The sequence below is a fragment of the Hippocampus guttulatus genome, chromosome 16 (assembly GCF_054856545.1).
Source record: "Hippocampus guttulatus isolate MCC_2025c chromosome 16, RoL_Hgut_1.0, whole genome shotgun sequence".
Taxonomy (NCBI): Eukaryota; Metazoa; Chordata; class Actinopteri; order Syngnathiformes; family Syngnathidae; genus Hippocampus; species Hippocampus guttulatus.
In genome coordinates, this window is record NC_141276.1 from 10,817,751 (window position 1) to 10,840,504 (window position 22,754).

At 41.5% G+C, this 22,754-nt stretch overlaps 3 protein-coding genes across 5 annotated transcripts; 1 reads left to right on the plus strand and 2 right to left on the minus strand.

Annotated features, from left to right (window-relative positions):
- The first annotated feature begins 198 nt into the window (after nt 1-198).
- akt1s1 (AKT1 substrate 1 (proline-rich)) lies at nt 199-6,842 on the plus strand. 2 transcript variants are annotated; one of them, XM_086133751.1, is made up of 6 exons: nt 199-326; nt 832-1,488; nt 2,429-2,720; nt 3,322-3,405; nt 3,480-3,658; nt 5,134-6,842. In XM_086133751.1, the coding sequence occupies exons 2-6, from the start codon at nt 1,111-1,113 to the stop codon at nt 5,269-5,271; spliced, it is 1,071 nt and encodes a 356-aa protein (XP_085989877.1). In that variant the 5' UTR covers nt 199-326; nt 832-1,110; the 3' UTR covers nt 5,272-6,842. The 2 variants fall into 2 exon arrangements, with proteins under 2 accessions (XP_085989877.1, XP_085989878.1); XM_086133752.1 differs by having other exon boundaries at nt 2,453-2,720.
- A 542-nt stretch (nt 6,843-7,384) lies between these two features.
- On the minus strand, nt 7,385-14,452 carry LOC147193101 (tripartite motif-containing protein 16). Its single transcript, XM_086133288.1, has 5 exons — nt 14,389-14,452; nt 10,104-10,127; nt 9,955-10,017; nt 8,935-9,074; nt 7,385-8,020 (listed from the first exon to the last, which is right to left on the minus strand). Exons 1-5 carry the CDS (start codon nt 14,408-14,410, stop codon nt 7,622-7,624), a joined length of 648 nt encoding a protein of 215 aa, XP_085989414.1. The 5' UTR covers nt 14,411-14,452; the 3' UTR covers nt 7,385-7,621.
- Nucleotides 14,453-18,806: 4,354 nt separating this feature from the next.
- On the minus strand, nt 18,807-22,264 carry emc10 (ER membrane protein complex subunit 10). 2 transcript variants are annotated; one of them, XM_086134038.1, is made up of 8 exons: nt 22,106-22,264; nt 21,919-21,985; nt 21,445-21,557; nt 21,104-21,217; nt 20,514-20,698; nt 19,929-20,022; nt 19,575-19,693; nt 18,807-19,035 (listed from the first exon to the last, which is right to left on the minus strand). In XM_086134038.1, the coding sequence occupies exons 1-7, from the start codon at nt 22,196-22,198 to the stop codon at nt 19,607-19,609; spliced, it is 753 nt and encodes a 250-aa protein (XP_085990164.1). In that variant the 5' UTR covers nt 22,199-22,264; the 3' UTR covers nt 18,807-19,035; nt 19,575-19,606. The 2 variants fall into 2 exon arrangements, with proteins under 2 accessions (XP_085990164.1, XP_085990163.1); XM_086134037.1 differs by lacking the exon at nt 19,575-19,693.
- Nucleotides 22,265-22,754: the final 490 nt, after the last annotated feature.

Here is a 22,754-nt window from a genome sequence, read left to right on the forward strand (position 1 = left end):
CTGACAAATCTTTGGAAAAATATATGCCAATCTTTTTATTTCAGGTTTTAGTGACATTTCCTGTGGGTAAAACATCACCGCTTTGAGGTGACTCCATTCAATACAGCCAGACATCAAACACAGATGTGACGTTTTTAAAAACATCATATGTTTTACTTTGAAGCATCCAAAGGGAATGTCTTACATTTGTCCTCGCTAGCTTCCCGCTGGTGACGATCCTAGCTAGGGGAGAGGATCGCTTGAAGAAGGCACAGCACGTTTGACGAAGTAAAGCCAAGTTTAATCTCGACGAGTAAATTGCAACTCGGCGGAAAGAAAGCGAACAGGTTGGTGAACCTGTTTTTGCCCGTTCGTACGACGCGTCTCAGCTGCGTGCAGCCGACTGAAAAATGGTGAATTGCGGCTTCCATCATGAGGAGTCTGCACAGAACAACAACAACAGTGGCTGAGCCACCGCAAGCCTCGTTGAAAAGCACTGAAGAGGACTAACACAAAGCGTGGCATTTCAACGCACTGCGGGGCGATTTCAAATCGACTTTAACTGCACTCATTAGCAATGGGTGTATTGAAAGTGCCCCCGAAGTAGAAATAGTGCGAAATTTGTCATTTTAAAACAGCCCACAGGTGTCCAAGTAAAATATATTTGATATTTCTCAGTCATAGTAACATAAGCTACAAGCAAAAAAGTGAGTCCTCTGAAAGATTCAATTAACATTTTCGCTGGTACAAGAAGTTATTCACTTCTAAGCCAACAAGCTGCACTTTGTCAGTCAGCGTACTGAATCTTTTTCCAGCAGGTCCAAATACATGTTGTTTTTACCCTCTCTGCAGGTATCACCAGCAACTTGGCACCGTTGATTCTCTCCCCTGGATCCCTTTTGTGCTAAGAATTCATCTAGTCACTCCCATCATATGAATTCACCCAGTGGCCCATACAAAGCTGCCTGTCCATCGTCACCAGTGCAAAAAAAAGCCAAAACACACCAGCAAGTAAGCACCTTTGCTTGTTCAAATACACAGTTTATTTAGCCATTAGGGAACTCCACACAAACATAAACACTCACACTCGCACACACATCCGCACACACTCACACAATACTTGACAGCATCATGGCTTCCATCACCAAGTCGTCCGAGCCAGAGATTGCGGACAACCACAGGGAGAGCTGGGTGGCGCTCTTGGCTGCCGCCGATGCATACTGCCAAAAGTCTGGCTCCGAGCTGGCCATCCTCACGGCGTGCAAGAAGTTCCGCTCCTCAGCACCAGAAACGGACGCCACCAAGAAGAAGATGTGGGAGGGCAGCGGTGGTGGCTTTCCCAGGGAGTGCGAGTTCTCGTACAGCGTTTGGGGTCAGGGTTTCTTGGCCGAGTCGGTGCGGCGCTACGTGGACGACATTGGCGTGTTGCACTCCACCACCTTGCTGACGGCACAGAGGCACACACGACACGCCGCCGCGGAAATCACATCAGAGGCCGGGCGCAGTGTGGTGAGTCAGCCACATGCATGCTTCACCAGGGCGAATCATCACGCACCAGCTAGGCGAATTATTGATTTCATTGATTACATCATTTATTTATCTGTATAAACAATTATTTTCTCTAAAGTCTATCATTTGGGTTTTAAGTTATTACCGGTTGATATTTATTTTTGAAATTCATTTCCTCATGTTTTCAAAATGTATTTTATTTGGTACATTTATTTATTCTATAGTTACTTGGCTTTTGTAGTTCAAAGCCAATCCGAGGTTTAATACCATGGCTCATTTTATGAGGTATTTATAACACCTGCCACCTACAATGGAAATAAACGCGCTTCAGCCTCTTAGTGCATAGGTGCAGGGTTTGATTCTGGCTCCGGCCTTCTTGTGTGGAGTTTGCATGTTCTCGTGCTTGCGTTGATTTTTCTCTGGGTAGGCAGTCCGGTTTCCTCCCACATTCCAAAAAACATGCGTAGCAGGTTAATGGAATACTCAAAGTTGTCCTCGGATGGTTGTTCATCTATGTGTGCCCTGTGATTGGCTGGCAACCAGTTCAGGGTGTCCCTCACCTACTGCCCTAAGACAGTTGGGATAGGCACCAGCACGCCCCGAGACCCTTGTGAGGATAACCGGATCAGAAAATGGATGGATGGAAGTGAGGGTTTGCTCACAAATGAATGTGTCATGTAATGAATGCAACTGTTAAATTATTTCCATATGTGTTGACATTTTTTCCCAATAGTAAGCACTTATTTTCACATTATTTCTAGTACATTATAGTTAGTAAATATTGTACTATATCCTAATTAATAATATATCAATAATCAATATATACTTTCAAAGCTTGTTTGATATGGGAAAACAAAGAGAAGAGCAAAACTTGTTTGGAATAATATAATTGTCACTGGATTTCTGTGAAACCAAAGCTGAGCTTTTCTTCTGGTCCCAGCCTCATCCTTGTCATGGGTTGCAGAACGTGACCGGTGATGGTTTGCTGGGTGGCGTCAGCCCCAACAGCAGGGTGTACTCGCAGAACTACCCATCCATCTACAGCTCAGGAGGCATCCCGGGAGAGGGCAACAACGGCGAGCGCGACAAAAGTACCCTGGAGGCCACCCGCCAGGGCAGGCAGCGCTCCGGCATTGTCGACCTGGAAGAAGAATGCGAGGATGATGAGGACGATGATGAAGAGGAAGAGGAGGACATGGATGAGAAGAGACCCTTCGGCAATGAGAGCTCAGGTCAAGGACTGATCAACATCTTGCACAGAAATAAGTCAAAAAATCCCACTGGACCCTTGCTTATGCAGACACATATGTCATAATGAACGCAATTGCTCGTTTCAACAGTTAGTCATGGTAGCTGCGACCTTGAACATTAGAAACAAACGCAATCACCAGAAATAATGACATGAGCACAAGTACTAGAAAATAATCCACAGAGTAAAAAAAGTCCATAATATCTTGCAAAATTGAAATAAACACAGCAATTAGAAATAACCCACAGAGTAATAAAAAAGAGTCCATGGCATCTTGCACAATTGAAATCCACATAACGACTAGAAATAATCCACAGTTTAAATAAAGCAATTGCACTTTCCAAAATAGAAAAAAAAACATGGCTCAAAATAATCCAATGTTAAAAACTCCATCGCACCTTGCAAATAGAAATAATCCAGTGTGTATAAAGAAAGTCCACAGCAGCCTGCATAATCAAACACAAGAACTAGAAATAATCCAGAGAGCATTCAAATAAAATTGATGGCACCTTGCACAATAGCAAGAAACACAAGAGCGTGGCATAATCCACAGAGTAAACACTAACGTCCACATTGTGTTTCAGGTGTGTTCTCCATGGATGAGGACTCGCTGTCTCGCGACTGCGAGCCCTTCTTTGAATCTGACGGTGAGGAGGAGAGCACCGACGGTCAGTCCACACGCGTCCGCTCACTTGTGCACGAACACGAGCCGCCCGTTCACAAGTTCCTATTTGTCCTGCAGGCTCATTGAGCGAGGAGACGCCAGCGCCCTCACGGGGCATGGCCGTGGGCCACCACAGCATGCACTCATCACGGCACGCCTACCCAATGGCGCTGGCCCGCTCGTTGCCCGTCTCTGTGCCTGTATGGGGGTGCAAAGGGGGGCGGGCGGTGCCAGGGGAAGGCAACAGCGGAGAACGGGTAAAAATAACACATTCTGACACTTGTATTAATGGTACACACACAAAGACAGATTGCTAGCTTGATCGGTAGGTATGTAGGACAGACAGCACGCAGGTAAGCACAGTGCCGTGAAAAAAAGTATTTGTGCCCTCCTGAGTTCTGTTTGAAGATTGCATCTTGTACTTTCATGTGTTAACTCTGAGTGATATTAGAATTGGTGTGATGATTTGAAACCTTGATGTGTGATAGATATGCAAAAATAAAAAAAAAGAAATCAGGAGGGGGGGGGGCAAATACTTTTTCTTGTCACCGTCAATAGGTAGGTAGGTAGGTAGGTAGATGGGTGGGTAGGTAGGTAGGTAGCTAGCTAGCTAGCTAGCTCGCTAGCTATCTTGGTAGGTAGGTAGCTATTTTGTTAGGTAGGTAGGTGGGTGGGTGGGTTTTAAGTAGGTAGGTATGTAGGTAGGTAGCTAGATAGCTATCTTGGTAGGTAGGTAGCTATTTTGTTAGGTGGGTAGGTAGATACTTAAATGGATAGATAGATACTTAGCTAGATGGATAGGGAATGCTGGAATATCTTCTTGTCCCGAAAGGCAACACAAGATTGTTGGACGGGCTGACAGAAAAGCGAGATAGATTGCCTAAACGTTGAAGGACATTTGAAACAATGTGTGAGAAGCGCCATGATTTCGTACTGTCTCCAAAGGAAACTCCCGACTTACTGAGATGGATGGAAGGACAGGCAGACCGGCAAATTTGTGGCAGGCAGTATTGTAGGGAACACTGTGTTTGGACTGTACCTGAAGGCAACTCTTGATGAGTCGGAAGGGCAGACAGACATAGGATTGTAATTTGGGATTGTGCCAAAAGGCAACACATTAGACCGGACAGGTAAATGGATAAATTGATGGAGGAACACTGTGATTTCAGAAGGTAATGCCTGAATTCATGACGTGGATGGATGGATAGGTTTCTTATGCAATGTTGGGAAGAAGAAGGCGATGGATGCGTACAGAGGGAAAATGCTTGTTTGTTTTCAGGTTGTGTTGTTGACACGGAGGTGTCCCTTCATCGGTTTTAAGACGCAAACAAAGACAGCATTCTTTATACCATTGTGACGGCTTCCTTGCTTCATGTGACCGCTGATGACATCTCCTTCAGGTCCAGCTGAGAAGACTGAGGAATGTCAGAGAAGGGAGGATGAATTGTTTTCAATGGAAATCCCCAGAACGTGGTTAACTCTCAAATGTCATTTTTCAAAATATTCCAGGAGTGTCTTCGATGGACCCTTGGAATTGGACCCTTGACATGACAAGTCAAAATCGCCAATTTCCATGCCTGCCAAATTTCTTGTTGTTCAGTTCAACTGACATTTATTTTGCATTGCTAAGTCAAAATTACATTTCAGACCCTTGGAAATAGCTACCTAAAATGGCCTCTTTTAAGCAAAAATTTCCTTGTGTAATGCGGCATTCCATTATGTGTCCCCTCAGGTGGGCTGCGCCGATTTGGACCACATTGCCGCCAGCATGAAGGCCCTTCTGGCTCCTGGTGCCACTGATGGGACAGAAATGTTCGGGGCCCTGCCACGTCCCAGAGTTAACACTGGTGATTTCTCGCTCAAACACTGAGTGCGAGCGCAAGTGGCAACAGTCGTATGCTATGTGAAAACTGCGTGGGGGTAAAAAAATGAACCTCCATTCATCTCTCGCTAATTTAAGGAGGTAATGCAACACAAAAAATGGCTGACGACGCACCTGGAAAGTTCAGAAATGCTACACTAATGTGTCACAGCCACACTAAGGGGCGCAACAATTTCTTTTTAAAAAATGGTTTTGGTTTACTTTGTCGGATGACACATGCTCTATGTGAATTCTACATGCTAAGGTTCTTGGATAGTGCACACAGGTAAATAGAACTGTTTCACATTGTTTAAAATATAATAATTGCAATTAAAACACAAATTTACATTTTAGGTTGTAACTATGTTAGCTTTTGCTTAGCATCTTAAAAAAGTGTTTCACAGTTGTTTGTTCTACATGGAAGGATGACTTTTCAGAAGAGTACAGACACAAAGATTGATCAGATTAGCATGTGTGTGAGTTAGTTAGCTTAGCATAGGAAGAGAGAGCAGGCAAACACTCCAAAATACACAATCTGTTTTCTATACGACTACTACGATAACAAAAGTATTTAAAAAAAAATTCTGCTAGTAATGCTGTGACGCAGAAAACTCACCAGCAAAACTTGCAATTCGTCAGCCAGCTACAAATGGCTACAAAAAAGATTGACTCCTCAAAATAACATTTTTGCAACAACTTAATACTTTTCAGAAGCACACATTTGCAGACACTAAAATTGATCAGACTAGCATCTCTTATGACAACATTTAGCCTGCTTAAATTAGCTTGGCATCAGGTTAGCAATCAGGAGGCTAGCTAATGAACCAAAATACATGTCACCATTTGTTTTGGACACAAAAAGTAAGATGAAAGTAAAATATGTTTTGGGATTTGGCTGCTAAAGTTGCTAGCCAATCAAAGTAGTCGCTAATTAGGTCACAAGTCAAAATGTTATAGACTCTAAAAAACAAAGAAAGACAAGATATCTGTTAGGATTTGATAAAAACCAAAATACCTCAAAACAAGATTTTGATTATTTATCTCACAATATTGATGGTGCTAAAATAAGCTAAGCTAACGTAACTACCTAACGGCACAAATGAATCAAAACGTAACAACGTTTGCGTCGGAGTTCTGAAATGTTAATCTTTTGCACCTTCCATTATTGTTGATGTGGTTTAGCGTGTGCTCTGTTAGCATGGGGCAGACCGATGATAACAATGGCTCCTGGTGCGTCGTCAGGCCCTCATTCAAAAACATTTGTTCTCCTTGAAGATTAAAATGTGAAAAGCTAATGTTGAACATGTTGGCACACCAGCAGCACCTCTCATATTTCATTATTCATAAGTCCTAATTTACATATTTACCTCTTTGTACTTTGCAAATCGGTGACTGACTCGTCCAATGATTGTACTTTAAATGTTTGTTATTTTTTTGAAGTTGAACGAATGACCGAGACTGACAGAAGTGAGACGGAAAAAGTTAGGACTGAAAGTAAAAGTGAAATGTCAAGTGACATTTGGGTGGATGTTGTTGAAGTTCTTCTTTTATGTTTCTAATAAAGGAGAAACACCAAGCGAGACGATGTGATCTCTCTGAAAAGTAGTGGGTTGGGGGTTCTGGGAAGGAGTGACTTCTACCTAATAAAAAAAAAAACTTTGTAAAAGATAATAAATGACTTTTATGGTAAAAGCAACAAAAAAGCAGTAATTTAGCTTTAAAAAATACTTTTTGTCAATAAATCTGAAAAATCTCTTAAAATTAATAAATAGAGACAATTTTTTCCTTAAAGTCATGGCTTTGAAATAAAATATTAAAAGTCGACAAATATCGGAATTTTATGTAATCTTGAAAAAATTGCGATTTTGTTGTCTGAAAAATGTGACATCCTTGGCAAAATTCAACATCGGTATAGATAATTTTTTCTTCCTTGAAAATTTATTGTTTAAAAATCTCAAAAATGTCAGCATGATATTAAAAGTAGGCTTCAATGTGGGAATATGACCTATTTTCTGAAAATAACTTTTTTTGTCAGAAAAATCTGACATCCTTGGAAAACTACAACCTCACTAAAGATTATGATAACGAAAAAAATGCGACTTTTTCCTCAAGAGGGAGCGAGTTATTATACAGAAGTTGACTTTATTTGGCACACTGAAAGATGCAAAACAAGCTCTCTACTACACGTGTAAAGATGCAGACACATGTGCCTAATTTGGAAAAAAAAAGACAAACAAAAACCCCACCAAAGTATAAGAAAACAATCGGGCATGAACACAGACTCGCTATTTTCACCTTGGACTCCTCGAGTGCTTGTTCCACTATAAATGTCCGTCGTTTCAGCTTCCAGCCGAGTGATTCACTGATCCTTTTTCCGAATGAGGCAGAAGGAGTTTGTGCCGACCCACATGGCGGGCAGGAGCTTCTCCTGAACGCCGATCTTAAACTTGTGCACCAGCCTCACCTCCTTGTCGCCCCCGCCCTCCACCACCAGGAACTTGACGAAGCCGGCTGGCTGGTCCACGTACACGCCCAGCGTTTGGCACAGGGGCAGGACCACGTCCACGTTCTCGCCGTTGTGCCACACCTGGTAGCAGGAGCCCGACCAGCCCACACCCCAGGAGCTGGTGTTCTCTCCCAGTCCGCAAGGGCCGTCCTTCCGGGGGGCGCTCTCTGCCACCACCCCGATCACCACCCAGCCGTCGTAGTCCACCTCCCAGTAGCCACGCGATCCAAGGAGACCCTCCTTGCACAGCACCTGAACGACGGGAATGCCAGGTCAGAGGCGCGGCTGTTCTGAGTCCAAGCCCAAGTCAAGTATTTTGGGGGGGAAAAACGTCGAACCTTCGTGGATGCAGATCTGAATTTATCTCCACCCTCCCCCCCAAAAACGCTTAATTGTCAGAAAAACAACTTCTTCCAAAAATCAATTAAGTGCTTTATTGAGAAAAGATGGATTTTTCTGTTGTTTTTCAAATTTTATAGCTTTTTGTTCTAAAAATAATGACGTTTTGCAGGGTAAAAATACAGCATTTTTATTATAAAAATACACCTTCCAAAATCCATTTAATTGTGTGTATTCCTTGGAATTATCTGGCTTTACTAAAAAAAAACTATCAGTCACAGATAAACCATTATTTTGGGTCAAATATTTTAAAAATCTAATTAAAAGAAATCTGTTACTGTAATGCGACAGTCTTGTTTTTAAGATGAGTGACATTTTCTCTTTATGGCTAAAAAAAAGATGACTCCTTGAAAAATATGACTTAATGTTGCAAAAAAAATAGAGTTGATTTAAAAGTATACAAATGCCATTCTAAAACTCTGTGGAAATTTGGTCAAATTGAATTTGTTAGCTTTTTGTCAAGATAATACTTTACTGCTATGGATTTAAAAAAATATTCCTCGAAAAATAGTGAAGGACGCCTGGAAATAGCTGCTTCAAAGCAAAGTTGCAGACTTGCTGTGTTTTTTTGTTTCGTTTTTTTTAGTAATGTCTGCATGACTTTTTCTGTGGTTCTACCCAGTGATACCTCCACCAAATTCCATATTGCTCGTGAATTTGGCTCAGGGGACTGAATTTGAAGTCTGTAGGAGTATATTTTGTCTGAAGCAGCCGCGACAAGGAACCTTAAAATGTCAGCTGGAAAGCAAAATGTCCGACTTGCTGACCTGTGGCGAGTGTTCATATCTCTCCGGTCGGTTTGGATACGGACAGACGGCATCAGACGTGCGCGCCACCTTAGCGCCGTTTTCTGAGATCCACAGCAGTTTCTGTGCTGTTTTGTCATCCAAAGACAGCGGCATCCAGTCTGGACAGGAAGTCAACAATACTTTAGCCAGTGCAGATGGATTAATGAAACAAACTTGTGCACCGTCGATCCAAAAGCACTTGATGCCACCTCAACTATGACTTTTAAGTCTTCAGTGTTGCTTTCAGGTCCCGTTAGTGTAGACCTAGTTAACACAGCTATGGTTAGTATGGTACAAAGGTTAGACTGGACACCATCGGTTGGTGCAGAACCTCTTGGCACATAAGTAGTTGTGTTACGCTGAATGGCTTGCATCATACAGTTGCACACGGCTAATTTGCATCATTTTGGATCATTTTAATTAGTACTGAGCAATTAGACACAGGGGTAGCAAGTTGATGTACGGCTAATTATTACCTTAGCCTTTATTACCGATTTGTCTTACTGTTTATTGTGCATGTTAAATTGCTCCATGTACAGCACTTTGTATGCAGCGATGGCTGTTTGAAAGTGCTCTATAAATACTGTTGACTTGACTTGACTTGACTTGACTAATTAGTACAAAATCATGAGCACCGAACAGTGATCCTTGAGCAATATTTAGTGAGCACAATATAGATAGCATCGAACAGTGTCGGTTAGTGCGTAACTTGTCACATCGTTGGTATACGTTGAGAATAATAATAGTCAGCACAGAGCTAGTTGACAGAGGGCAAGTTGACCTAGAGCTAGTTAGCACAGAATTGCTAGCATTGGATAGCACCGATTAGCGCGGACCTTGTGGTTCCAGAGCGAGTTAGCTATTAGCAAACATTGCAACTCTTTTGGAACTATTTTTATAATGGAGCACGAGTTTGTGTACCTAATTAAGTGATCATTGAATGGATGAGCATTCATATCTGTCTGTCTTTTTAATTGCATAAAGTGTGTAGTGACTGACATTTGAGAAAGTCTGCCCTGGTGGTTGGTTCGGGGATGTTGGGTTCGTATGGCGGCAGCTTCTCTGAAGAGACATAAAAACATTACACATTTTTGTTCCAAATTATGGATTTTTTTTATCATAACTCTGTCTAGTTTTTGATTGTTTACCTGCTGCCCCGGTGTTTTTGCTTCCTGTAAAGGGAGAAAGAAGTTAGTCAAAGCAGTCAGACCATTTGCACAGTGTCAATAATAATATTAATGAACACAGCATTCTGTATATTTCATGATTCTTTTACATTATTCTCACATTTCAGTATTTAGTTATTAGGACTCAATTTGAATTATTGTAAAAAAAAAATTATGAGATTGAAACGTTTTGCACAAAAATATGACTAGATTCCAATAAAATGTGTCCTTTTTCTTTGGAAAAAAAAATTATTGGTGTAAAATACAGTCAACCGTTTTTTTCTTGTAAGCCTGTTTTTCTCATACAATATGTTCAGCGTGTATGACCCCACAAGTCTAAAAGGTATTTTTCGGACTTTGACTTTTTCTTGCAACGAATGTGTACTAATTACATAATCCTCAGTGTATTAAAAAACTAAAGTAAGTTTAGATGCATGCTTATTGAAAGTTTATCAAATAATGTGGTGTCCTGCAAGAATCAATTTGAGGTCCTGTACTATTTTTTTAATGCTCCACCTTGGCAGTTTCATCAGGAAGCATGGAGTGAACATCCACAGATAAACTGATTCGTAGCTGTCCCCCGTTGACCTCAGGCTAATGAATGATTCATTCACCCCACTTTGTTTACAACATGAAACAAAGAAAAAACCTTTCCCAAGCTTAACCATGACAAAAAAAGTTTTGCTCAAGAGCCATTTGACTAAATTACAAGTACTATCTTTAAATCCTTCCTCAGTGGTGAGAATTTTTACACTCTGAGCTGTCTTTATTTACACACCTCATCAATATCACAAAAATATTTTTTTACTCTAGAAAAAGTGTTTTATGATTAAGTTGGCAGTAACCTTAGCTGGTAACATGCACTGAATCATCCTCACAAATGATTCCTAAAGCAACTGCTGAAACCTTAACCTGCCAATCATCAACAATCAAAAATGGTGCCGGGAGGAGGTGGGGATGTCGTGTCTTTCCTCGAAATGGCGTGAGAGCGTTTAACGGGCAGCCTTTGATTGCAGGACCCTCCTGGCATGATCCTGGCATTCCCGCTGAGATCCGAGACCCGTGGATAATCCCGTCTTTTATCAGGGCAATTAAACGTTTAAAGCAAGGCGTCTCTCTCGCACTATATTAATCAAAGTTGTTCTTCCATTACTACCTTCGTTTTCCTACTTGGTCAATTTTTGCACGCAAAAATTTGAATTTTGAGTCAGTTCCAGATACTGTACATTGGAGCCATGAAGGTACCCTAATACCCTGAAATGTGGGCAAGGAGAGCCACGGTCAATTAAATCACACCTGAATTTTTACTATTATTAATAATATTTAGAGTCACAACCTTTGATGAAAGCAGTGGAAGAACATGTGGAAGATGAGCGAGGATTATGGGATCCGCTTGGCAGTTTTGGACGCGTTCCACGCGTGTGATGAAGACATTCAACAACAAAGGTCAGCTCCAGTGAGGCTTGGCCTCTTCCGTCTTTCTTGTTCCGAGATGAAAGGAGAGACTTGACGGAATAATTTAACGCCTCCAGCTCCTCCGGCTGATTCTCAAATAGGAGGGCTCAGCTAGGCAACATGACACTGCAAAAACACAAATCATCGGCGAGCCTCAAGTGAGCCCCGTCCTCACTGCGTGACCTTGCCCCAACCAACGCGATGTCGGATAGAAAACGTTTTGGGGTTTTTTTTGGTGGAAAACATTTTATTGTTGTAATACGTAATTTTCATAAAGATTATGAATTTTACAAAATATATTAAAAATAGCAAGCAAAAATAAATATTATTGGGAAACAATAACTTTTTATAATCTTTGTTTTATTTTTGTATTTTGTTGTTAGCATTAAATTTGAATGTCTTGGGTTGAAAATGACTACATTTTTTGTTTGTTTAAGAAAGACAAGTTGTCTTGTCTTTCTTAAACAAACAAAAAATGAGTAATATAAATCAGAGTAATATAAATCATCACAACTTTTTACACCATTAATGTGACCCATAACCTGTTCATCTCATTTCGAGAAGAAAACCAAAATCATATCGAGGAGGGGAGTTGTAATGCAAATGCGCAAGTATGATCACCGTCTTCTAACTGGGTGACTGTGGCTGTGTTCATAACCAACCAATCGCATACAAACTCATGTTAAATGAGATTGTCACCTTTTGAAGTGCATTAACCCCAAATAAAGTTCAGATGTTCCAGTAGGCTTTTCCTGACATTTTGGTAGCCAGCACAAGCCACGCCCAGTGACTGAAATTGAAATCTTAATTGTGTAGACTTTTAAATCCACTGTGAGCTGGTATGAAATGTGAGTGATCTGATTGGCGGCAGGTGGATGAAGCCAAAGAGGATGATTAATGGGGGCCCCCAAAATATGTTGACTCGGAAAACATGGTTCATTAATCATGTGTGATAAAAATGAGCTTCAAACGGATTCTAGGTGGGGCAGGCCACAAAAGCCACCATGGCAATATTCCTTTACAAAATGTCACCAAGGTCTATTTTCAAGGACATTCCACAATCTAAAGTTCTTCTTGAGCAAAACACGTAAAGTATGCTGAGATGAATTCAAGGTTCAGATGGCGCAGGAAATGCAATCTGTGGACAAACGTGCGCCTGTGTTACACATCCAGGAATTGAGCGTGTGACACCTTTGATGGGTATTTTCTGCATAGTGGTGACATGATTGATGAGGACTCAGACCTGCTGCTTAGCAAGCTCAAATGAGGGCCAAATTGATATGAGTTGGGCCACAGTGACACGAGTTCGCCCGAACTTTTTCGTACGAACATTTTTGTCATTCATGTCCGGCAAACACAAATATAAGGTTGCCGTATATTTGAATATTCAGTAACCTACTTCTTTTAATAGAGAATTTTGGAATTATGTTTGTGTGTGTGTGTGTGTGTGTATATATATATATATATATATATATACAGTATATACACACATACACCGTATATCATTATCCAACCAACCTATAGGATTTTTATATGACATACATAACCTTAGTCCAAATAAAGTACAACTTTCTTAGTATTAGTGTAGAAATAGTATTGTAAAACAACGTTGTTAGCATAAAACAATTGTGGAAAATATACATTTATTTTCATATTTATTAAATTGGTCTAGTCATTCTTTTTTAGAAAAAAAACTTGGTGGAAAAAATCTTGATGTTAAAAAATACTTCCTTATAGTATTGTGTTAAGTTGGTATTTATCCATCCCTCCATGATCTAATCCACTTATCCTCCTGAGGGTCACGTGCGTGCTGGAGTCTATCCAGAGCCCTCATCAGCCAGGAGGTGGGGTTCAGATTTTTTCATGAGTGTTCTTGTGATGGCCATCAATCCATCCATTTTCTAATCCTTTTATCCTGATAAGGGTCGCGGGAGTGCTGGAGCCCATCCCAGCTGTTTTTGGGGTGTTTGTGGGGGACACACTGAACTGGTCACCTACCAGCCACAGGGCACACATATAGAAAAACAACCATTCACGCTTACAATCACACCCAAGGATGATTTGGAGTGTTCCATCAACCTGCCACGCATGTTTTGGAATGTGGGAGGAAACCGGAGTGCCCGGAGAAAACCCACGCAGGCACGGGGAGAACATGCAAATTCCACACGGGAAGGCCAGAGCCGGAATCAAACCCTGCACTTCTGCACTGTGAGGCGAATGTGCTAACCAGTTCCACCATGCTGCCAGTTGGCATTTCCAAAAATTGAATTCTCTACGTAGTTAACTTGTGTCAGGTATCAGATTTTCTTTTCTTTCAAAAAACTCATTTTTTTTTCTGAAATGACACGTATACAAGTTATGTTTTATTAATTGGGTCATTTTCATAAGATTATGAAAAAACCTTTTGTTACAAGAATGCAAAGATGTTATTTTTAAATATAACTTTTTTTCTAGATATTTCCCAAGGGGGGAAAAAAATCATTTTTTTTGTCACAGTATTCTAAAATTATCTCTTTATTATTAAGTGTTTTTTTTGTGGAAAACATTCTTAATTCTCCAAACATACTTTTTTTTCTTGTAGGGATACAATTTAATCAACGTCGTCAAAAAAAAAAAAAAATCTAAGATGCCATTTTTTGTTGGAAAAAAGAACTTAATTCTCCAAACATACACTTTTTTCTTGTAGGGATACAATGTAATCATTGTCGTCGTCAAAAAAAAACAACCCATAAAAAAAGTTTGACTTAAATTTATCGATAGCAATTTAACAACTAATCCAAAATGGGCTTTTTGGGTGCAGTTGTGTTCCTACCTGCTTTCTTGGGTACGGGCATGTTGCTTTCTTGTCCTTTGTGGTTTGCTAGGTGAGGTGCCAGTCGGTATGGTGAGACGCCCCTTTGGGGAAGCCCTCTTATTACTTTCCACATGGGGCGGTGGGGTTGGGGGGGGCAACGTTGCGCCTGACACCCGTCACTCTCAACACGGGGCAAGGTCTCGGATGATGCCATGTTGGTGCACGGGGATTCGGGGGGCTGGGGGTAGGTCTCTCATTTGCATGCACATGGAGACAACATGTGCTAAAAAAAAACCAAATAAGCAGTTCTGAGCTTGAAATAGAACATGATGCAAGATCCTGCAGTCTGATGTCACACTGCGTTAAAAACCCAACCCTTGCTAAAAACCTTATTTCATATTTGTCATCAGAATCAGAATCCTCTTTGAAACTCCAACATGGGCTGGCATGTAATTCAAATTTGATCAACCAGTCCTGAAACTCAACTTTGATACCCTTCCTCAAGTTTGAAGCCATATTTCAAACCCCTAACCTCAAGAAAACCCAAATTTGATAGCCATGCTTGAAATCATGCTTTGAAACACTAACACACTGTCTTGAAACCTTACCACTGACTTGAAACCCTACTCTGTAACCCTAATCCTGTCTTGAAACCCCAGCCCAAATTTAAAAGCTTAATCTGAAACCCCATCCATGACTCAAAACCCTGATTTGAATTTGAATGTCTAGTTTAATACCCTACTATGAAGTCCTAATTATGGTTTGAAACACAAACCCAGATTTAAAACCTTAATTTGAAACCCTAACCCTGACTCAAAATCCTAATTTGAAACCCTACCATTAGTTTAATACCATTCTCTAAAACCCTAACCCTATTTTGAAAACCAGACTCCAGTTTGAACCCCTAATTTAAAACCCTATCGCTGGTTTAATCCTTAACACTGATTTGAAACACTACTCTAAGCTTGTTTGGACCCGAACAGACTTTCAGTCCCAATTTGAAACCTTAACAGACTAAAATGCCTCCACTGAGTTAGATTTACGACCCTAATTTGAAACCTTAACAGACTAAGCACCCTACATCCATCCACCCATCCATCCATTCATCCATCCATCATCTGAAACCGCTTAATCCTCACAAGGGTTGCAGACGTGACCAATCACAGGGCCCTCATGGACGAATAACCATTCGCGCTCAAAATCACACCTAGGGAAAATTTCGAGCGTTCCAGCAACCTACCATGCATTCCAGAATCGAACCCTGCACCTCTGCACTATGAATCGGACATGCTAATCAGTTGAGCACCGTACAACCCAAACACCCAACATTGATGCCTAGCTTGAAACCCTTCTCTAAAATCCTTAACCTCATTTGAAATTCTAAACCCAATTTAAAACGCTAACCCTAACTAGAAACCCTACTTTGTGAAACTTTAACTCCAGTTTTAACCCAAACTATGACCTGAAACTCTAATTTAAAACCCCAATCCTACTTTAAATCCCTAACTCTAACTTGGAAAAACTTCTTTGAAACCCTGACCTTGGTTTAAAGCCCTGATTGCAAAGCCTAAGTGTATCCTGGAGATCTCCGTTGTGTTTTTATTAATAATGTTGTGTCGAGTTGATGTGAATACCTCGTTGTTCTTTAGGGGAGCCGAGACAGCTTAATGAGGTGCAGTTATGTGTGCCGCAAAGTGCGGCACGGTAGACGAGTGCAGCGGACAGGCCCTGCCGCTGACCTTTGATCTATGTTTATGTGCAATGGCCAACAATACCGTCCCTCTCGTGTTGCCCGATTACACGCTAACACGCCAGCGCTATGGACGAAATGGAGAGTTCGCTAAGCGGCGCGGATGCTTTTGGCTTGATTGATGGCGGGCAGCTGCTGGCGAGCTGGCCGGCCGCCATCTCACGTCCCAACTCGCCCCACCACACCTTCAGTATCTTCAACAACTGCCAATGTTACAAATCTGACTTTTTTGTTTGAGTTTAAGCAAACCATATTTTTTGTAAAAATATATATATTTTTTGTCAACAAACTGAAAAATACAAATTTGTTTTAAAGAGTTTCAAAGAAGAATTGAACTCCAGTATTTTTGTCATCAAAACAAACATTTCTGTTCCAGAAACACTGACCTATTTTTTGTTGAAAATCAATACTGTACTTTGTGGGTCAAAATTAAATCTTTTTCATAGTTTTTACAATATTCCTTTTTCCATTGAAAAATGACTTATGCAGACAAAAAATGTGAATTTTCTGTTTCCGATTTTTTGGGGTGAACAAATGATCAACCTTAGCATCATTAGCACTTAGCATTTGCGTTAGTCTAAAAAAAATCCCAAATAACAACGTATTCTTGGAAGCAAATGCAAAGACCCCTAGCTTAAGGCTCTCAGATTTAGTGTCTGGCTCAAACCAACGCGTCCCTTGTCTTTTAGTACAGCATAACCCTGGCATGCTGAGCCGCATGGCCTCGGAGATTTAGGAACTGTCACGGATGTAACTCCCCCGAAAGCCTCCCACCATGTTGTCCTGGCAAGGCCACTAAATCCTGGGTGCTCCCTGTGCCAAGGATGCGGGGCCAGGTGACAACTCCCTGATCCATGATCAATCACGCTTGGATGCCAAAACTAAATTGGCATAAATGTAAAAAAAAAAAGTTAGCACAGAGAAACCAACATTTCCAACCCTAATCAAGGTTCAAAATCCTATAATGAAGGCTGTCTCGAGATTCCAAATTTTTGGAAAAGTTCCAGGACTGGAGACACAAAAGAATAGCTTGCACAGATATTGGGATTTTTGTCCTTTCATAAAAATAACCTGAAAATTATTTCTGTTTTCCATTCACCAAAATAATGGGATTTCATTTTATTTATTGGACCTCAAAAAGATTTTTGCAACATGTAGACCGGTGAACAGCTATCCAAATAACAGAAAGGCGCCATGCAATGCTACGCTGTGATTTGCTGACCCTGATGTCACTTACCTTGCCAGGCTGGGCCCTTCCTTTTAAAACCATACACATTCCAAGTCACAGATACATCAATATAGAATGTGAGGAGGGCGACCCCAAATGGGCAACAGTGACCTCACACGCATACTTTGTATCGATATAATGCTTCCAAAGGGGGGCTTGGGGAACCTGTAGTCTTTTGTTTGGGTTTGAAACATGTCACCAGTCCTGGAACTTTTTTGACACCTCATTTGTCATGACTAATAATACTCACTGTAAACTATATTCATCAAAGGCTTCTTGATGCTTGTATGTCACCGTGATGTTTGTCATGCAACACATACACACACACACACACACGAAAATCATGTTTCAGTGTTGCCGCGTTTCCTGGTAGAAGCGTATCAATCAGCGGCCACGCTGATGGATCTCTTGATGATGGACCGGGGCCCCGCTCGCTGGGGCCTGTGCCGATTGGACAGCGGGAGGTACAGTGAGGTGTTGCAGCGGCGCCCGATATAAGCCGACACACTATTTGTCACAGTTGGGACGGTTGGACTAAAAACAACCGGATGGAGGGAGGGAGCGCATACAAGGACGTGATGTTTTACAATTGTTCTGCATATTTCGAGCGCAACACACATTCAGAACACACGCCATCAGCTTTCAATTGCATTACAAATTACCGTAGTTTAAAAAAAAAAAGATCATTTCTTTCCCTACTTTTTATCATTATTATTTCTGATTGGTCCATTTCTTAGTAGTTCACCCTGTTATTTAATTTTAGTCTATGTATGTTGCACAGTAAAATAAGAGTTTGAAATGCAAGAAAAAAAGTCTATACTTATAAAATGTTGACTTACTGGTACTCTAGAGTTACGTTTGTTGTCAGTCCCAGCGCTTTAAAACAGGCACTTTAAAAGCAATTAAAAAAATGGTTGCTGGTCCCCAAACTTCATGTACTTGTCTGAATTGGTCCGTGACACAAAAAAAGGTTTGGGACCTCTGATGTAGAGGTTTGAGGGTGATGTAATGGTAGACGAAGGTTTAGCTGTCAATTTTTTTTTGTAAAAATGGTATTCATCAACCAATATAGAAAATGACTCTCTCTTCATTTTCACATGGTTGTTATATTGCATTTTTTCATATTATTTTTGGACGTGATAGTGGTGATTTAAGAGGGGTTTTTTTCGCAAGTCCCAAATGAACCTCCTCCCACTGGTGCAAAAGTTTCATTGTAAGAATTTTGAGGCGTGACACCGGTTTGCTCTTTGTCCTTATTAAATGTGTTTTCAAAATGCCTAGGTGATGTTCGTGAGCTCACGCACCCACGTTGCATCAGATTCAAATGATGTCATATCATGTCTCTGGAAGTATGTCGTGCTGCTCCATTAGATGCAAGATGCAGTTACAAACTATGTTGTCGGAATCTAAAATTAACAGCGTTACTGCCTTGCGTCAGCTCAAACCACTTCAAACTGGTGGGCTCATAAATACTTTTATTATGTTCTTCACAGTCGCATTACAAACAAAAATGAAAAGATCACATTAAATGCGCATGTACAGCAGCTCACGAGAATTTGAAAACACACAAAAAAATGAATCATCGGCCGCCGCCGTTGGCCGCTCCGCCACCACCGGCACCGCCCCCTGATTGGTCCTGAGCCCCGGACATCATCAGGAAGAGAACCAGGGGCACGATGTACATCCACTGGAAAACAAATCGCCACAACAATTTATTTGTTGATTGAGTCCAGATTGGCTTCAAGACAAGACGAAGAAAAGCATGTTAGTGTGTTGTTCGTGGTTAAGTGCAACATGATTGACTCGAGTCCCTCCACACAATCGTTCCCAGTTAGTAATTGTCCATCTTTACATTGTTAGAAAGCAACATATTTCCTCAAATAGTGGCCCCTGCTGCAATAGACGCCGCACCAATTAATGAATTGACTGGACAAAGTTGGCCGTGACCGGATTGACTGCAATTTACACCACCATGTCATGTCAGTTTGTCGCGAACCAAAATGGCAGGACCTACAGACGCAAGACTTGACATGTGGTCGCTCCACTGTGTTGAACTCAAAACAGGCCTCTCAACAACAGCATTTCCCTGCTTACGTTTGACAAATGTCTGGTCTTTCTGCAGTTGAGTATTACCATAGCGATGGTGGTCACTTTGTGAGGAAATATGCATTATGAGGAGGAGGAGGAGGAGACAGAGGAGCCAAAATGAAGCATTCTCATGTTTACTTCCAGTGAGTGAGTCTGAGGGGAAGGGGTTTTCAACTCTGCTCTCTGCCTCCCCCTGCTGGGGGCTGCGCCGAATTGGAGGCCATGAGGAAGATGGCGCCTCCCAGTATCAAATACCACTGCAACACAACAGCACAGCGAGCACCACACAACAGTCAGCAAGGCGCAGCGCTGGCCATCTCATAGCGCCACCTTTAGGCACAGTTTTGGAATTAGCACTGACAGCCGTAAATTGGGAAGCGTTTTCTGTCAACATCCACCTTTGCATGTTCACAGGGAAGCAAAGAGACGCAGGTACGATGAGCGGGAAAGACCGGCAAAGCTCTGAAGATGAGGTAGGGGGAATCCACTTACGTATTTGGCGAAGAAAGACTTCTGCTCCTGGGGATTCTTGCCTTTCTTCTCTGACTCCTGCTCCATGCGCTCCAGGAACAGAGCCGTCTCGGGCCTGCGAGGACAATTCGTAGCAATTAGAAATCAAAAAGAATGAAAATGTGTCAGTGAGTGCTGAGAGACAACAAATCCTGACAGGAACGCAACGCTGACGACTCAACAGCATCGTAAGCTAACAGTAGAGACAGCTGAGAAAAAAAGCGAGGGGAGCACCTCGTGCAACAGAGAAACACAAAGACACTAAATAATCCAGAGTTGAAAACAAACAAACAAAAAAAAAAAAACAGCACACTGTTAGCTAGTCTTGCTACTGTTGAGTGCCGGCCGGAGCAGTTCATCTATGAATTATTTACTTTGTTGCCATTAGTTCAATAAAAAAAGCCATTTTGAGTTGATCTTATTGTCAAATCCAATTATTTGATTAAGCCTTTCATCGGCACTACATGTAGTCTAATTACTGCCATCACTCCCCTCACCAGTTACCCACGACACCAGAAATCAATGCGTAAAAATGCCAAGAAGCAATCGCCGTGGAGAGTGACCGACCCGGGTGCGTTGACGGGGGCCATGACACTGAGCGTCGTGTTGAAGAGGTCCAGGTCCACCTCGTCCTCCACGTCCGTCCCCGTGCAGGCGCCGGGCAGTGTGACGATGGAAATGCCGATCAGCGTGCCCGACAAGTCCGTGTGCAAGGTGATCACGTCGCTCAGGTGGGACTCCACCATCGCGCACTGAACAGAGGGAACATCGCAATCATGATGATGATTATCGTTCAGAATGTTATTCATAGACTAGAGCAGTGGTAGTCTTTTTTTTTTTTTTTTATCCCAAGTACCATCTAAAAATAAAAAAACACTACTCTCCAAGTAGACTAACCCCCCCATATATTCACGGTTTGACATTAAAAAATAAACAGATTAAAAAAAAACCTATTCTCTCTTATTTGCTGAAAATCACAACTATTAATCAATTTTCTTCTCACACCACACCAATAGAAGTACAAGGCTAGAAGTTAAAGGTTATATCGTTGTTCATGTAACATGGGTTAATGAGTTGGTATATGCTATATTCAGGGTGTCCATGTTTTATGGTGCTCTCAGTTGCAAGTGTTTTGATGTTATTGATGAAATACTCACAGCTCTGACAAAAGCGGTGAGGTATCCTTCCATATGTCGCTCCATCTGTCTGTCAGCCTGCAGCGAAACCCGAGGCACTCGGATTCGGTACAAACCATCCACTGATGCCACCTCCTGTCAAAAGGTTTTAGAAAATTTTAAATTATTAAACAGATTTTAATATATTAATCTTGCTTGCATCAATAGTGGATACACATTTGTGCTTGTGGAACATGTCACTCGTAGAGAAGGTTGAAATACGTTTTTTCTTGAAAAAAAATCATAAAATTTGGATTAGGTTAAAAATTTGTTCCCATTCTTTAGAATTAGTATTATTGCGGGTTTCTGCTATTTTTACTCACTTTGAGCTTGATTCTGTCGTCCTGCGTCAGGTGGTTCTGACTCAGGGACACTGCAGATTCCCTGCCGGCTTTCAGCAGCAGCGCTCCACGCACCCGGAACCTGCCTACGTCATCTAGACAGAGATCGCGCGAGAGTATCCGATTAAATGCACCTGTTTATGACACTTTCAAATGGCGGTGAGAATTCTATCGTGTGGAAGCAAGGTAAATAGACAGGACATTTACGAGAGATATGGTGACCTGAATTACAATTGACACATGCCGAATTGAAGCGAAGACTGTAGAGGCTGAGAAAATGTCACCTGGCACAGCCTGGTAATGCCAGTAAGTTAATTTCAGACAACATTATTAAAAGGTTGATTACTTTCGAATGGGGTCTGGTCAAGAGGTTGTTCTCCCCAGTAGCACTGAAGTTGCTTCGTTAGGTAACTAACAAGCGCGACAGAGTTGCATTAAACAGAGAAACGTCCTCACCAACTTCAAACGAATGTTCTAGAGGCACGGAGAAATCACTGAATTCCGCATCTTGGGCGTCGCTAACCTGGAAATGAGAAGAGTAAAGAAAAAAGCCACACAAGCTGCCGTTAGCCTTAAAACATACACACGGCTAACAGCTTCATCGAAGACCAAATGCGACGATTTTAAAATGGCAAACGCGTACCCTCCGGCCATTGTTGCACCAGGCGATCTTAATGCACACAAATGCTACAATAAAAGAAATAAATGTTGTTTTGAGTGATATTAAAGGCTTCATGTTTGTATTCAACCAAGCAGGTTCAAGCTGAGAAGGGCGATGCAGCGTTCACAGAACGCCGTTTAGTACTTCCGCTGGGCTCTTTCGCAATAAGATTCTCCCACATTAACGACGATTTTTTTCCCCCCCTGGGAACGATGAAGTCGATAAAAAATTATTCTCAATAAATCGTTCCAAACGTATGTATTTCACGTTGGGTACTCGAACATAAACTCCCAAATACCGTTTAACTGTGAACGAATCCAAGGTGCCGTTGGGACAGCGAAAAAGCAAGACTTTAGCACGTGTGTTTTGACATCATAATAATCCACCAAATAAACGACTATGTATGTTCCCCTATTATCATTTATCAAATGAATGGTCAATGAATAGGTTTAATAGTCAATTTCATGTTTTAGGGAGAGCGAATTAAAAGCACAACTGTTTCGTGATCATATATGCTGCACATGTCCTTCTTGAATGACAGGGGGCGCCAAATGACCAAAAATCAGACAAATAACACTAAATTCCCTTTTCCCAAAGAGCAAAGAAAAAACGTCTGCAGATATTTTTTAAA

What these genes read in the sequence shown, in the direction of transcription:
- akt1s1 (XM_086133751.1), top strand. Translation starts at nt 1,111, where the DNA reads ATGGCTTCCATCACCAAGTCGTCCGAGCCAGAGATTGCGGACAACCAC. An exon ending in CAGAGGCCGGGCGCAGTGTG is followed by an intron (nt 1,489 to 2,428) that starts GTGAGTCAGCCA and finishes TTCTGGTCCCAG; the next exon opens with CCTCATCCTTGTCATGGGTT. An exon ending in AAGGCAACAGCGGAGAACGG is followed by an intron (nt 3,659 to 5,133) that starts GTAAAAATAACA and finishes GTGTCCCCTCAG; the next exon opens with GTGGGCTGCGCCGATTTGGA.
- LOC147193101 (XM_086133288.1), bottom strand. Translation starts at nt 14,410, where the DNA reads ATGCCCGTACCCAAGAAAGCAG. An exon ending in CAGGGCAGACTTTCTCAAAT is followed by an intron (nt 9,075 to 9,954) that starts GTCAGTCACTAC and finishes CTTCCTGTCCAG; the next exon opens with ACTGGATGCCGCTGTCTTTG. An exon ending in GATATGAACACTCGCCACAG is followed by an intron (nt 8,021 to 8,934) that starts GTCAGCAAGTCG and finishes CCCGTCGTTCAG; the next exon opens with GTGCTGTGCAAGGAGGGTCT.
- emc10 (XM_086134037.1), bottom strand. Translation starts at nt 22,198, where the DNA reads ATGAAGCCTTTAATATCACTCAAAACAACATTTATTTCTTTTATTGTA. An exon ending in GGTGCAACAATGGCCGGAGG is followed by an intron (nt 21,986 to 22,105) that starts GTACGCGTTTGC and finishes TCTCATTTCCAG; the next exon opens with GTTAGCGACGCCCAAGATGC. An exon ending in AGAACATTCGTTTGAAGTTG is followed by an intron (nt 21,558 to 21,918) that starts GTGAGGACGTTT and finishes ATCTCTGTCTAG; the next exon opens with ATGACGTAGGCAGGTTCCGG.